This window comes from Bos mutus, chromosome X (genome assembly GCF_027580195.1).
Source record: "Bos mutus isolate GX-2022 chromosome X, NWIPB_WYAK_1.1, whole genome shotgun sequence".
Classification (NCBI taxonomy): Eukaryota; Metazoa; Chordata; class Mammalia; order Artiodactyla; family Bovidae; genus Bos; species Bos mutus.
The window spans coordinates 125,001,485-125,016,755 of NC_091646.1; the positions used below are offsets into that span (position 1 = coordinate 125,001,485).

Below are 15,271 nucleotides of genomic sequence, written 5' to 3' on the forward strand. Positions count from 1 at the left end.
TTAACTGCAAATTTATTTTGGCGATTTTTAACATTTTTGTCGATTTTAACATATAAATACAAGACAATTAAACAAATTGGAAAAGAAATAGCGCAAAGACTAATCAGCACTCACAGAAGTGTATTACATTATGACTACGGTTAGTCTGGGATACAGCATTCACTTGAAATATATATGAAAGGGAACCTTAGTGAAAGACCTAACTAAAGGGTTTCAAAATGTTCCTAATAAGGACACGAAGCACTGCTCAAGAAGTTGTAGGTAGGAAGCAAGACAGACTCGCTGTGACTAGGAGCAATAAGGGTTCGATATATATGGAAACAATAGCATTGCAGGATAGTTCACTGTTCCCAATAGCTGCTCCCCCTTGTCACTATACATTCATCAAGACAAGTATTTTAAAAAATAATTATAGCTCTGGCTGGGCTAGAGTGTACCAGGCATAACAATCAACAAAGTACCATGCAGTTGCCTTTTAAAGAACAGCAATATGATTCTTTTGATGTACATCTCTTTTAAAAAGTAATCCTGCTCTACTCCCCTTTTCTGAAAGACTCTGGGGATTTGAGAAGTGGCAGTGTATGTATCTCCTGCACATTCACGATCTTCCTGCCATACGGTCCAGATCACACTTCCATCCCTCTCTGTCACCAAGGTGTTAAGCTAAACATCCTGGTGCAGCTTCCATAATCTGATGATTAGGAATGAGGTCAGGAGATGGGTGTCGGTATTGGATGCTACGTATGGTTGTACAGCTGGTACCCTGAACAATGGTGTACCCAAGAGAGTGAATGAGGCTAAAATATGGCCTCCACTCTGCCAAATCATGAGCCCATGACACTGTGTCTGCCCAGTGGGAGCACCTTTTTCTAACTCACTCCAAGGCACTGTATGAGCTAATTGTGGCACTGTCTGCTTACATTTTTCCAGTCTGGCTGGCGTCATTATTTCTTGATTTCAGTGAGGGTCCTGTATTTCACATCCCATATAATCTCCAAAAGGAGGTTTAGAGTTCACTGAACCAGCAACGATTTTCTGAATTATCACATTAGACGCAACAACACAACCATGATTCTACAAAGAAAGAAATTTACACAGTAGAAAATAAATACCAAAAATGCAGAAGATTTTTGACATGTGGATCACTAGAGTTTAGCTTATTTACAACAAAGGCATGCACAACGAACTCACCAACAGGATGAAGTCAACAGTGGCTTTCTATGATGTTATCAAAGATATATTAGCCTCTTCAAAAGAGGCTGCAAATGAACTGCTTTGATTTTGTTTTAAATGAGTCTTATTCTTAGTGTGTTGTTTAAAACCAATCTTCTTTTAAAATGAAGGATAAGAAACCAAATTGCAAATGTCTTAGAACCATGGTATTATGTCTTGGTTTCCTCTTCCAATAGCAACCATTGCCCTCAGTTAGCTTATGTTCATCCCAAAGTTGCTGAGTATAAAATTAGTTGATTTTATACAACTCACATTGTGTAAAAGGTAAGATTGGACATTTTCACACTGTCAAGCAACATGCTTTGATTTTAGGAAAAGGAATCACATTTGCTCAATAAAGTGTAAGCTTCCCCGCTTTGAAGTCCTTCTTAGAGCGATACGGTTTTTACCACTGCAGGAATCTTCTTTCTCATTAAATATATGCTGTTTTCCAGTGAAATCATGGAGGCACACATCTCCATTCTGAACACTGAAAGAAACACCATTCTTCTCTGTAGAAGCATTCCCTGTATAAGGAAAAACAAAATTGGTGTCATGAAGTATCCACAGAAAGCATTTTCAAAATAAACAAACTTAAATGTTACTTTATTCTTAAGTATGCACATGCAGATGAAGTCTTTTTTAAAAACATATTTCTGGGGCTTCCCTGGTGGCTCAGTGGTAAAGAATCCACCTGCCAATGCAGGAGACACAGGTTTGACCCCTTATCTGGGAAGATCCCATATGCAACTAAGCCTGTGTGCCACAACTATTGAGCCTGTACTCTAGAGCCAGGGAGCCGCAACTACTGAAGCCTGCATGCCCTAGAGCCCGTGCTCCACAAGAGAAGCCACCGCGATGAAAAGGACACACAATGCAATTAGAGAGTAGCTCCCACTCTCCACAACTAAAGAAAAGCCTGTGCAGCAACGAAGACCCAGCACAGCACCCCCCCAAAAAAATTAGTTAAAAATAAAACCAAAAGTAGATACACACAAATGTGAACCAAAATTTGTTCTAGACAATCTATCTTTTAAAAAATTTTCTGATATATTGTCATATTTTATTTACTTTTCATTCCTTTCCTTTCCTAAGACCACTCAAAGTAAACAAAACAAATTGGAGAATCATTCAAAAACCACTTCCTATGGTAACTTTGTTAAAAATGAAATTGTAAAAATATGAAGCAAAGTAATATATTTGATTTTAAAAGGCCCAATTCCTAACTCTGGTTGACCACATACTGCACTCAAGTACTAGCATATGTGTAATATAACCTGGGGTAATAGTCTGGTCTCCCCCAAAGGTTAAGAGAGATCCTGTACAAGGTTCTTGGATTCCTAAGAGTCCTATAAAATAAAACTCTGTAATAGAGAAATCCCAAGTGACAACAGTCCTGGCAAGAAAAAAAAAAATCGTCTCTTGTACACTATAACAGTCCCTCTGAGTCAGGATAAGACTGATTTCCAAGAAGAAACCACCGAGTACAACATCAAAGTCCAAGCCAGGGGAGCTGGGCCTCCCCAACCCCAAGCAGGCCCCGAACTGTGTGTGTGTTGGGGGTGGGCACAGCTGCTGAGATCCTCTGGCTCCTTGGCACCATGTTTCTGACAATGTAGAAAGCTAAATAATAAGCCCAACTGTTAATTCATGTCATAATTATACTAATAATAAGAGTGTTGAGAACCTTATAAGTATCATCTCACTTACCACTCTACAGCTTGAGTGCTATTATTACCCCCATTTCATAGATGATGGAACTAAGGTTTCAGAAAGTAAATGCTTTGCTCAGGATTACATAGCTCAGAAGTGAAAGAGTCAACATGTGATGTTTCTTTGAAACTGTGAGCTTGTGGCCCTGTGTACTGAGTCAGATGGCTGCTAGTAACCCAGCCTCTGGGCTTCCCAGGTGGCTCAATGGTAAAGAATCCGCTTGCAATACAGGAGACGAGGTGGGGTGGGAGTGTCGATCCCTGGGTTAAGAAGATCCCCTAGAGAAAGACTGGCAACCCACTCCAGTATTCTTGCCTGGGAAATCCCATGGACAGAGGAGCCTGGTGGGCTACAGTCCATGGGGTCACAAAGAGTCAGACACGACTTAGCAACAACTATAAATTAAGCCTCTGAGGCATAACTGAAATATACAGTATTCACACAAACTAGGTGATGGATATGATTAACAAAGCCCCATCTCTGGGCACAGAGATAGGCAAATGACTGTCTAAGGCTGCTATTCTGAGTTAGGCATTTTGGTTTGAGGACATTTTGGTGCAGGAACAACTTGACCTGGTATAATAAACAAACCATTGACCTTCCAGCTTCTTTTCCCTCATCCATCCCAGATCCTGATGTGTGGAATGAGGAGTCAAGGAAGTCTATCTGATATGCAAGTTACATGATATTAAACATGTGGCCATTTTGGTAACCTAAAATGTATCCCACCCTCACTGTCAGCTGTCAAAAACAGCTATTTCAAATCAACCATGTCAACTAACTCTACAAAAAGTGCTGCTTCCATCTGATCTCATTCCCTGAAGGATGGCAACATATTGATAGGCTAGGCAAGTGAGGCTTCATCTCTGAGTTCCTTCTAGAATATGGAAAAATTTGGTTTTAAGAGACCCAAACACTTCTATCCAAACCAATAGGCTTTACTGATAGGTTGTGATTCTTATGATTCTTGATGACTTAGCTCACACCTCTGATTTCTCAACTTAGAATCTGGTTTGTCACACAAACTTATTAACCAGCCTTGACTGCCACTACATCTACTCTGTTTACCTACATTGAGTCACTCCTGCTATAGCTATTTGACATAAAGCCCTGCTCTGCCCTTGGTATCTACAATAAAAAGCTAAGGCCCCATGGCAGCTCATCTTATATAGAAATGGTCCTCATCTTATACAGCAAGGGTTCTCCACAAGCAGCAAGGGGACAATTTTACCCCTCAGGGAAAATTTTTTCACAATATTGAGAGACATTTTTAGTTGTCACAACATGGGGTGAGTGTAGGGGTACTACTGGTACCTGGCGGGTGGAGACCAGAGATGTTTCTAGACATCTTCAAATGCACAGAACAGCGCCCCCACAACAGAGTTATCTAGCCCCAAATGTTAATTGTGCCCAGGTTGAGAAACCTTGATTTAGAGGCATCCTCTTATTTTGCTATTTTAAAAGTTTATACAAACCAGTGAGACCTCCCATCTTTGGGAGGCTGGAAAACTATTTGGTAGGTATATGAACCTTCTCACAAATTTATCTGCATTTATCATACAAATAACTAATACCCTAAAGTGATAAGTAAAGGTGAATTCTCCAGGGAAGGGGAAAGTATACCAGGATAATTTAAGTTTTTATAAAAATGAAGTTATATTAAGAAGTCAAAGAAGATAGAAATAGATAAGTTTTTATGAGTTATGAACAGCTCAGTCTTACAAAGGGAAGAAAACATAAAGGAAATTTAAGCTAGAAATGTCAGAATTAATGAGTAAAGGAGGCACAACAGAAATCATCTGTATGTCTATTGGAGACAATTCATCTTTCAGTACTGGATATCTTTATGGGGATTTGGGAATTGTCACAAGGCAGCCACACTGGGGCACAGAATGAACAAGATGATAAGCAAAAAGTAGGAAGGTTCAGAAGTGTTGAAGATGTGTATAACTGTAGATATACTAAAAAACTGATATAGTCTTACTATTTTAGGTACTGACTGCACAGAAAGAACATAAGAAGTCTTTGGCCAATACCTAAGTCAGGATTTGCCACGTTAAAACTTTTAGGTCATCATCCATTCTCATCATGAGAAATTAAATCTTTAAGAAAAAACAACCCTAAGGTGACATATGTACACCTATGCTTAATTCACGTTGATGTATGACAGAAATCAAAACAATATTTTAAAAGCAATCATCAATCAATTAAAAATAAATATTTCTAAAAACCCTAAATCTTAAAAATCAGATCAGATCAGATCAGTCGCTCAGTCGTGTCCGACTCTTTGCGACCCCATGAATCGCAGCACACCAGGCCTCCCTGTCCATCACCGACTCCCGGAGTTCACTGAGACTCATGTCCATCGAGTCAGTGATGCCATCCAGCCATCTCATCCTCTGTCGTTCCCTTCTCCTCCTGCCCCCAATCCCTCCTAGCATCAGAGTCTTTTCCAATGAGTCAACTCTTCGCATGAGGTGGCCAAAGTACTGGAGTTTCAGCTTTAGCATCATTCCTTCCAAAGAAATCCCAGGGCTGATCTCCTTCAGAACGGACTGGTTGGATCTCCTTGCAGTCCAAGGGACTCTCAAGAGTCTTCTCCAACACCACAGTTCAAAAGCATCAATTCTTTGGCACTCAGCCTTCTTCACAGTCTAACTCTCACATCCATACATGACCACAGGAAAAACCATAGCCTTGACTAGACGAACCTTTGTTGGCAAAGTAATGTCTCTGCTTTTGAATATGCTGCCTAGGTTGGTCATAACTTTCCTTCCAAGGAGTAATCTTAAAAATAAACTTGCTCTAAAATGGATAAATTTGGATGAATCAACTTTCTCTTTAACAAGGGAACTACATTTTGATCCAATAGTCATATATGTAGCTATTCACTTTGCTAAGCAAAAGTGCCATTAAAGGATAAAGCTGCTTTAATAAAACAAACACTAATTTGAGAAATAGTACATCAAGACATACATACCGTTCCCGCTGGCAAGTCCTGAGCAATCGTTATTCACTAGCAGCGTGGTGGAGTGGGTGGAGTTACTGTTTGACTGTAAGGAATTTGAAGAGCTGGAGACCCCTTGGTTTACAGTCTGCTTCTTTAAACCATTAGTAGCAGTCTTACTCCAGTCTATAGCAGGATAAGCATTATAGAAAAACAGGGAAGAGTGTTGAAGTGCAAATGCAAGAAACACAGGGTAACTCTTTCTATGAAATGATCTCTCGCTCTCAGATCTTATAGAGAATTCCACATTTCACAGGTATTTTCATTTAAGACTATATACATTTGTCCTTTAAATGACTCACTGGTCAAAAGTAATCTATATTCTCTCAGAACTAAAAGCCAGGCTAATTTGATTGTGTCCATAAATAGCCACTGAATTAGGTAATATTTCAGAGTCAAAGACTATCTTCACAAGAACATGGATCGACCTGCTGTGATGACTCATGGCTCTTAAACCCAGGCAAATGACTGAACTCTAGATACTGCCATTTTCTGATCTTGTGCAACCAGACCTTTGCAATACAGCAAAGCCTGTATTTGTGGGTAATATTTATGCAAAAGGAATTGAGATTTTCAAAGAGTACTTCATTTTTCTTATTTTCTTAAAAATGATCTATTTGCTATATAACCCAGAAGGGCATAGCTGAAAATAACTTCAAAGTAACCAAATGTATGCTAAGACTTTTATGTAAAGTCTGGCCCAATAACAAATAAATGAAGTCACTGACAACCAGGACCTGTGGAGAAAACATTGAGTCAAGATTTTAAAAATTAGGAAGGTAAATATGAAAAATTACTCTGGACAAATGGAAAACGTGTGCTCAAAGGGAAATGAATTCTAAACATTTCACTGCTGCTTCATTGCAGAAGCAGCCAGGCCATTAATTATATTGCTCACTAAGTTCCCAGTATGACTAATTTTTTTTAAATTCACTAGGTTTTTTTTCCATAATGTTCACACTGGATATTTTCTGTTGAGCAGGTTCCATTCATTCATTTCTAGATCCGATATTCCTCTGGCATTAATTGCTTTGGATCTTAACTTATGCAATCTCTTCCTCAAGATTTAAGAAAAGGATAAAAAGGTAAATCTTTACCAGAATTTTCCGCCAGTCGTAACTTTCCACAACACAGATATCGCCTCCACTGCTTTCTGACATTCTCTTTTGCTACACAGTAAAAGACGAATATGAAAAATCCTATAGGGTGGGGGAAAACACAACACAATGAATTCCAAACTGAGACCTGAATGTCATGAGCTTACTTCACACAATGATAAAATCTTTGGCAGCTATAGGAAAAATGAAATTTTGCAGATTGAAAATAAAGCCCAAAGTCCTGGGAAAGTTTGCTATCAAAAGGCATCCTGGGAGAACTATCTTTGTAAGATTTAAAAAATATATTTATAAAAAGAATTATCATTCCATATTTCCAAAATTTACCTGTCTGGTCTCTTACATCCTGTCTTTAGCCTTCCCTATCTTTGCCAACAAAGGTCCATATAGTCAAACCTATGTTTTTTTCCAGTAGTCATGTACAGATGTAAGAGTTGTACCATAAAGAAGGGTGAGCACCAAAGAATTGATGCTTTCGAATTGTGGTGCAGGAGAATACTCTTCACAGTCCCTTGGACAGCAAGGAGATCAAATCAGTCAATCTTAAAGGATATCAACCTGTATACTGATTGGAAGACTGATGCTGAAGCTGAAGCTTCAATACTTTGGCCACCTGATATGAAGAACCCTTTCATTGGAAAAGACCCTGATGCTGGGAAAGACTGAAGGCAAGAGAAGGGGACAACAGAGGATGAGATGGTTGGATGGCATCACTGATTCAATAGAGATGAGTTTGTGCAAACTCCAGGAGATGCTGAAGGACACAGAAGCTTGGCATGCTGCAGTCCATGGGGCTGCAAATAATCAGACACGACTTAATGACTGAACAACGACAACAATCTTTGTTGTGAAGTACAAGCCATCCACCCAGGAGACCAGCTCAGACCTAGGATCAGCCAGCTAAAGAATGTCTCTGGCCATGTAGCTCTACAAGGATTGAGTCATGAGCCACTGCAGTCCCTGACCTTCCACACACCCTGAAAGGATTTCAGGCTGGAGATCGGGAATGAGGTGCCCTATGCTGTGGGAAAACTGGTAGAATAGGCCTTCAGATAATTAGGTATTTTCAGGAGAAAATGTTATGAGGTAGTTTCTTGCATTTTCCCACACTTAGAAAAGCACTAAAATCACTAAGATATCTGGGCCTTATGACAAGCAGTAACCTTCTGCCAAGATGTGTGGTTGATTGTATGTATGTCTACCTCCCTCGCCGTACCTCTTCTGATCAGTTCTTCAGAGCCACCTGAGTGGCCATCTCCCAAGCTGTAGCCCCCAAAGAAAATGGGAGCTCACAGCTCTCACACTGTGCTTTTTTTACTTCCGTCCATGGCTCCCACCTCCCCATCCCTCCATATGTGTCATCGATTTCCAAGTTCTGTCAATGTTGTCTCCTCCTTTGTCTCTTATCCCTCAGCTCACCTCTCGGGTCCACAGCCACATCCCTTCCCTGGGCCCTCCCCTCTTCCTCCCAAGCCACTACAGACCTCAAGAGGCCCTCAGGCTCTGCCTCCCCGTCCCCATCACAGGCAGGTACAGGGCTCCCCATGCAGCCCACTTGCTACCACTCCTCAAGGCTTTGAAAGCAAATAAATATTAGCTGGATGAATGGACAAATTCTGAATCCTCCTTTGCCCCAAACCCCAATCTATCTACTTAGAAAACCTTCATTTTTAAATACCAGGTTTGCTTTTAGTCAGATGCACGTGCCCATTCTAAAGACTGACATCTCAAATAATGCATATCTTTGTCCACCTGCCAACCTGGGCAGCTATACTTGGTTGCATTAGGGGAGAAGCAGCACAGATGAGAGACTAAAATGGGGGTACTCGTGGCCCAAATCAGAACCTGTACACATCTTTCCTTTACTCAACCCCAAAGTCCTGTGAATTACGGTTTAGTTCCCTTTTACAAATGAAACAATATGTTCCTTCTGTCCATTTGTATTCTAATGAGAAGTCATTCTGGGGAAATAAGAAAGGGGCAGGCTCATTTCTACCATAAGTATGTGAGGGTAGGTACCATGCTTTCAGGTTTATGATCAGTATGATTTGGGCATATATTTTTTCTCGTTAAAATTAAGTGTCTCTTAGCATGCCATTGTTGGCAAATAAAACTTTTCTACAATAAGTAACACAACACCTGGATATACAAGTTCAGAAACTGTACACTGTAGGTAAAAACGAAGACATGGCATGTAGCCAACAAGCACATTGACTGGCTTCCTCCAAATAAAATAAGCCAAATTAGGCACTTGAATTCTATCTCAAGTTAATGAACTACTGCCTAGATAGAACTACAGGAGGATGCTATGGGAGCTAAAAGCCACCAGGAAAAGATGAAAACAAGCTGATGAAAATGCAGTTAAAAGGCTTCCCAACAGAAGATTTGGAATAAAAGACAACCAAGGGATAAGAATGCTTATTATCAGTTCAGTTCACTCAGTCATGTCCGACTCTTTGCAACCCCATGGACTGCAGCACGCCAGGCTTCCCTGTCCATCACCAACTCCTGGAGCTTGCTCAAATTCATGTCCACCAAGTCAGTGATGGCATCCAACCATCTCATCTATGCAAACCTATTAGTTTGCTTGGCTTTTGATGTCAAGGTGCGTTTATTAAGTATTAGTCACGGCTGACAACTCTTTTATAAAGCTGATCTAAAAGAATGAGTGTGGTTCCCTGGTAGCTCAGTGGTAAAGAATCTGCCTACGATGCAGGAGACATGGGTTTGATCCCTGGGTCGGAAAGATCTCCTGGAAAAGGAAATGGCAACCCACTCTAGTATTCTTGCCTGGAAAATCCCAGGACAGAGGAGACTGGCGGGCTATAGTCCACGGGGTCGCAAAGAGTAGGACAAAAGCATCAACAAAAGAATGAGTAATTTGCTTTTGTAAAGAATACAGAGGAGAAGCGTTCCCAAATGACTGCAGCTAGGCTTCATTAAGTGGGCAGCTCCAAGGTCAAGGGCCACAGAGTCTGGCTTGTCCGCTGTATGTCTAGACAGAGAACTGCACAGGGATTAGCCACTGGGCCAGGCTGCTGCCACTGACTTCTCGCTTATCACTGTCCTCAAATCAAATGCAGGCAGAGGAGCTCAGACTGGTGAGATCTCACGGGGACATTTATGGTATGCGTACTTTTCTGTATGCATGGTCTATTATACTTCAGTAGCAAAATTAAACAAAAAAAAAAAAAAGATAAGGAACCAGGTGAAGGAAGAGTGATTGACTCTCCCAGAAACAGTTACTGGTAGGTTCCCCTTGATATCCTTGTTCCCTCCCAGGAGGCAGTGATGGTAAGGAGGGAAAGGGACCACTTCTTGAATTTAGTGAATTTGGCCTTTCTTCCAAGGATCTCAGAGCACCCTTTCTAAAAGATAAATCTGTTTTTTATTTTACTTGATTTTTTTTATTGGAGTATAAATGCTTTACAATATCATGTTAGTTTCTGCTGTACAACAATGTGAATCAGCCAGATGAAGATATATGCTGCTGCTGTTTAGTCACTAAGTAGTGTCTGACTGTTTGTGACCCCATGGACTGTAGCCCGCCAGGCTCCTCTGTCCATGGAATTCTCCAGGCAAGACACTGAAGTGGGTTGCCATTTCCTCTTCCAGGGGATTTTCCCGACCTAGAGATCGAACCCTTGGCAGGCAGATTCTTTACCACTGAGTCACCTGAGAAGTCCATGTATCACATCAGATGAGATAAGATCAGTCGCTTAGTCATGTCCGACTCTTTGCGACCCCATGAATCGCAGCACACCAGGCCTCCCTGTCCATCAACAACTCCTGGAGTTCACTCAGACTCACGTCCATCAAGTCAGTGATGCCATCCAGCCATCTCATCCTCTGTCGTCCCCTTCTCCTCCTGCCCCCAATCCCTCCCAGCATCAGAGTCTTTTCCAGTGAGTCAGCTCTTCGCATGAGGTGGCCAAAGTACTGGAGTTTCAGCTTTAGCATCATTCCTTCCAAAGAAATCCCAGGGCTGATCTCCTTCAGAATGGACTGGTTGGATCTCCTTGCAGTCCAAGGGACTCTCAAGAGTCTTCTCCAACACCACAGTTCAAAAGCATCAATTCTTCGGCACTCAGCCTTCTTCACAATTCAACTCTCACATCCATACATGACCACAGGAAAAACCATAGCCTTGACTAGACGAACCTTTGTTGGCAAAGTAATGTCTCTGCTTTTGAATATGCTACCTAGGTTGGTCATAACTTTCCTTCCAAGGAGTAAGTGCCTTTTAATTTCATATAGGGAAAGGATTAGTCACTCAGTTGTATCCAACTCTTTGCGATCCTATGGACTGTGAGCCCTCCAAGCTCCTCTGTCCATGGATTCTCCAGGCAAGAATACTGGAGTGGGTTGCCATTTCCTCCTCCAAGGGGTCTTCCCGACCCAGGGATCGAACCTGGGTCTCTCACATTGCAGGCAGATTCTTTACCATCTGAGCCATCAGGGAAGCCCTACAAATACATATATCCCCTCCCTGTATCTTAAGCTACTTTGCAGACACTCTAACTTTTACTTGCAATATTTTTCAGTTCGAATGAGTCATCCAGTGTTTATTTTTTGCTGTAGAGCTTACCTTGTAAGGTATTGAAGATGGCAAAGAGATACATGAAGGTGACATTAACTGGTCCCCAGGCAAAGAAGGCAAAGCCCCAAGTAATTCCTAGTAAAAATGTAAGGCCAGCGACGCTCCTGAGGTCTTGAATACTAGTTTTTCTCTGGGCTCCCAGTTGCTTCTTCCTTTTAATTCGACAGAGCTGAACCAGGACCACAATGAACATGCTGACGTTCAGCAAAAATATCACACAGAAATACCCCACAACCGTGATATAGAATACAGCATTGCTGTTGATCCAGCAACTGGAATTGGGGGGAAAAACAGGGAAAACATGTTTTGGTTTTTTCTTGCTGAAATATGGTTGAAAATGGTAACAATGAACCTATATTGTTTTACTGAAACATTATCCTATAAGCACAAAATTTAAAAAAGGATAAAACCTCTGACCTCCATAGCCATTTAACAGCTCTAAGGGAAGAAATCCAAGAGAGTTTATTTCAGGAAATCTGGTGATTGAAAGTATTTTAAAAATATTATTTGAAAACACTAAAAGATTTTATCCTCTTTCAATCCTAGTAAGTCTATTCCATGAATCTTTACTAATATAGTATAGCTTGTATTTTATTTTTATCAGAGGCTTATAAAAGTATTTTGAAATATAATTCAATTTTTAAATACTTAAGTAGTAGTAGGACGGGGAAGCCTGGTGGGCTGCTGTCTATGGGGTTGCACCGAGTCGGACACGACTGAAGCAACTTAGCAGCAGTAGCAGCAGCAGCAGCATGACTTTTCTAACTAGCTGATCTCTTTACATATATAATTGCAAAGTCTGCTGTAAATATTACTGGATTTTATTAGGATGAGAGCCACCTGATATGCTGATTAGATCCTCCATTTTTTGGAGAATTCTGCTTTCCAATTCACTTAAAATTTCGTGTCGTGCTTTGTACTCACAAGTCATCAGGTGACCCGTTGGGGAATTTCCCATAGGATCCAAGCCCATAGTTATCTGGAGATATAATCAGGACGATGGCCACAACCACAGCTGGGATGCCTGGAAGACAGGAACCACTGATCACACATAATTCTAATAACTAAAGGTGGTGAGAAAAAAAGAGTGGAGATTTTCTGTTTTCTTCTGAAATAGCATAGCAATTCATCACACCCAGTTTCTCTGCCTCCCGGCATGTGGGTGTATGTCGCCACCTGACTAGGTCTTGTCCAGTGGACTATGGACATAAGTGATCTGCTCACCCTCTAGGCCTAGACCATAAAACCACTTGTGAGATTCTCTACTCTTTTCTCCCCAGTTGAGGGCAATCTTGGAAGCCCTGTCCTGAGACAGAGTCTCTAGCAGCTTGGATCCTAAACAACCACAGACCAGAGACCCCCTCCACTCCTGCTAACTGGATGGCATATGAGTAAGAAGGAAATGGCAACCCACTTACCCTTACCCACCTGGAATGTAATTTTAAGGGTCAGGTGGCAGGCAAACTCCAAAATGTAAACCAAAGAATTAACCTAGTTTGGTTTTTAGTAACTTCTGGAACGGAGAAGGCAATGGCACCCCACTCCAGTACTCTTGCCTAGAAAATCCCATGGATGGAGGAGCCTGGTAGGCTGTAGTCCATGGGGTCGCTAAGAGTCGGACACGACTGAGCGACTTCCCTTTCACTTTTCACTTTCATGCATTGGAGAAGGAAATGGCAACCCATTCCAGTGTTCTTGCCTGGAGAATCCCAGGGACGGGGGAGCCTTGTGGGCTTCCGTCTATGGGGTCGCACAGAGTTGGACACGACTGAAGCGACTTAGCAGCAGCAGCAACTTCTGGAAAACCTTCCGTTATGAATCCCAATGTCTTCAACTGATTATCTGGAATCTGCTGATGGACTGAGAAGCCTGCCCTAGTTATTTGGGGGTGTTGATTGCCACCACTGGCTCTCTCAAGGGCCCAGGGCACTTCCATTAACAGGAAGCATAATGAGGAGTCTCCTCCTTTCTTATAGCGGACTTGGACTGAGGAGTCCAAGTCCTCAGCCCTCCACCTCATCATCCCCCACCCCATTCCAACATCTCACACTCTGTGCACACAGACCAGCCTGACATCCAATCTCAAGGCTCTGGTAAATAAAGACAGCTACCTGGTACCATCTAACATGATATTTCATTAAATTCTTTTGTATTTGGACATTATGGAGACACTGACATATGGTGACTTTCTAAGGGAGACTCCTTCCTAAAAATAAAATATTGAGGGTGTGGAGCTTGTCCTTGACAAGGGAACCTGATGTTTCTGAATTCTACAAAGAAGACAAAATCCATGCCCAAGATCAGAAGCAGTGACTTATTTTTCTGGGAATAAGTGACTTATCTTGTGGAAAGGGGTTGTTCTGTACCCTTCACAAAGATATAACAACAGGCAGGATGACAAGGGAGGTAATCTGTTGTGTAGGGAATATGTGAAGGAATATTTAGCCTGAAGAAGATGGAGGAGTCTGAGAGGAGTGGCAGCTCTAATGCAGTAGAAGGGCATGCCTAAGAGATGAGAAAGCCAGCCTCAGCTGTTCTTGAGCTGTGGGAATTAGGGTAAATCACGTCTTCACCTGGTATTAGCAATAACCGCCCGTACCTTGGGGCTTTCAGGATCCTAGTTCCCTGACCAGGGATTGAACCCAGGCCTCCTGGCATTGGAAGTGTAGAGTCCAAACCACTGGACCGCCAGGGAATTCCCCTGGCTTATTTTTTATGGGGTTACTTGTGTGAAAATACATCGAGACATAAAGTATTATACATAATGTTATATATTACTTGTTGATTATCTAAAGGACTGTTCAGCGGAAGTGTCAGCTTATTATTTTTTTCCTAAGAGAGCAAAACCAAGATCGATGGGTAAGTGCTACCAGAGAGCCAAGTGAACTTAATGGAAAACCAGAACTGTAGAGCTTTAGAAAATGGTCACTGGCTGTCTTGTAAGGTATTAAAAATAAGACAACAGGTCCAAAATCGAGTTGCTTATGCTAGCCACAGTTCACCGAACTGAGACTTAACTCCATCACAGCTTTGGCTCTCCCAGAAATGAAATCTTAAACCAATCAATCAGAAATTGCCCAATCATCACTAGTTAGGTAACCTGTCTGAGAGACCCTGGAAATCCTCAGAGGAAAGTAAGCTTGCAATAACCAACCCACTTTTTGCCCAGATTGACTTCCTTGTTCCTGCTTCCTTCTGCCTATAAAGTCTTTCACTTAGTACAGCTCCTCAAATCTCCTTTCTGTCTGCTAGACGGGATGCTGCCCAATTCATGAAGTATTCAATAAAGCCTGAAAGATCTCTCAAACGCACTCAGTAGAATCTTGTTTGTAATTAAAGTAATGAGCTCCCCAATAATAGAAGTATTCAAGCAGAGGTCAAATTATCTCTAGTCAAAACTAAGTCAAGTCCAGGAGGTTCCTACATTTGGTGGAGAGTTGAATGAAGAACTCTTCAAGATCTTGGGGCATCTAAGATTTAGTGACCAACAATCAACAGGTGGCATAATCAGGAATACTGGGCTGGTATGGTGATGAAGTTACATTAGACTTTATCTGTATGTTCTCTCTCTGCCCTGCTGAGCACACGGCTGTGCATGTGTGTGAATCTGGGAGGTACAGAGCA

The 15,271-nt window shown here is 41.6% G+C and overlaps 1 protein-coding gene across 9 annotated transcripts in view; it reads right to left on the reverse strand.

Annotated features, from left to right (window-relative positions):
* The window catches only part of ADGRG2 (adhesion G protein-coupled receptor G2), a 127,448-nt gene continuing 112,177 nt past the window's right edge, over window positions 1–15,271 (reverse strand). For all 9 annotated transcript variants that reach the window (XM_070365734.1, XM_070365731.1, XM_070365735.1 and 6 more), the window contains 5 exons: window positions 12,572–12,671; window positions 11,636–11,919; window positions 7,030–7,131; window positions 5,906–6,058; window positions 1–1,739 (listed from right to left, as the gene is read on the reverse strand). In XM_070365734.1, the coding sequence (XP_070221835.1) occupies window positions 1,555–1,739; window positions 5,906–6,058; window positions 7,030–7,131; window positions 11,636–11,919; window positions 12,572–12,671 (824 nt within the window). In that variant the 3' untranslated portion in view covers window positions 1–1,554. The remainder of the gene's footprint in view (window positions 1,740–5,905; window positions 6,059–7,029; window positions 7,132–11,635; window positions 11,920–12,571; window positions 12,672–15,271) is intronic.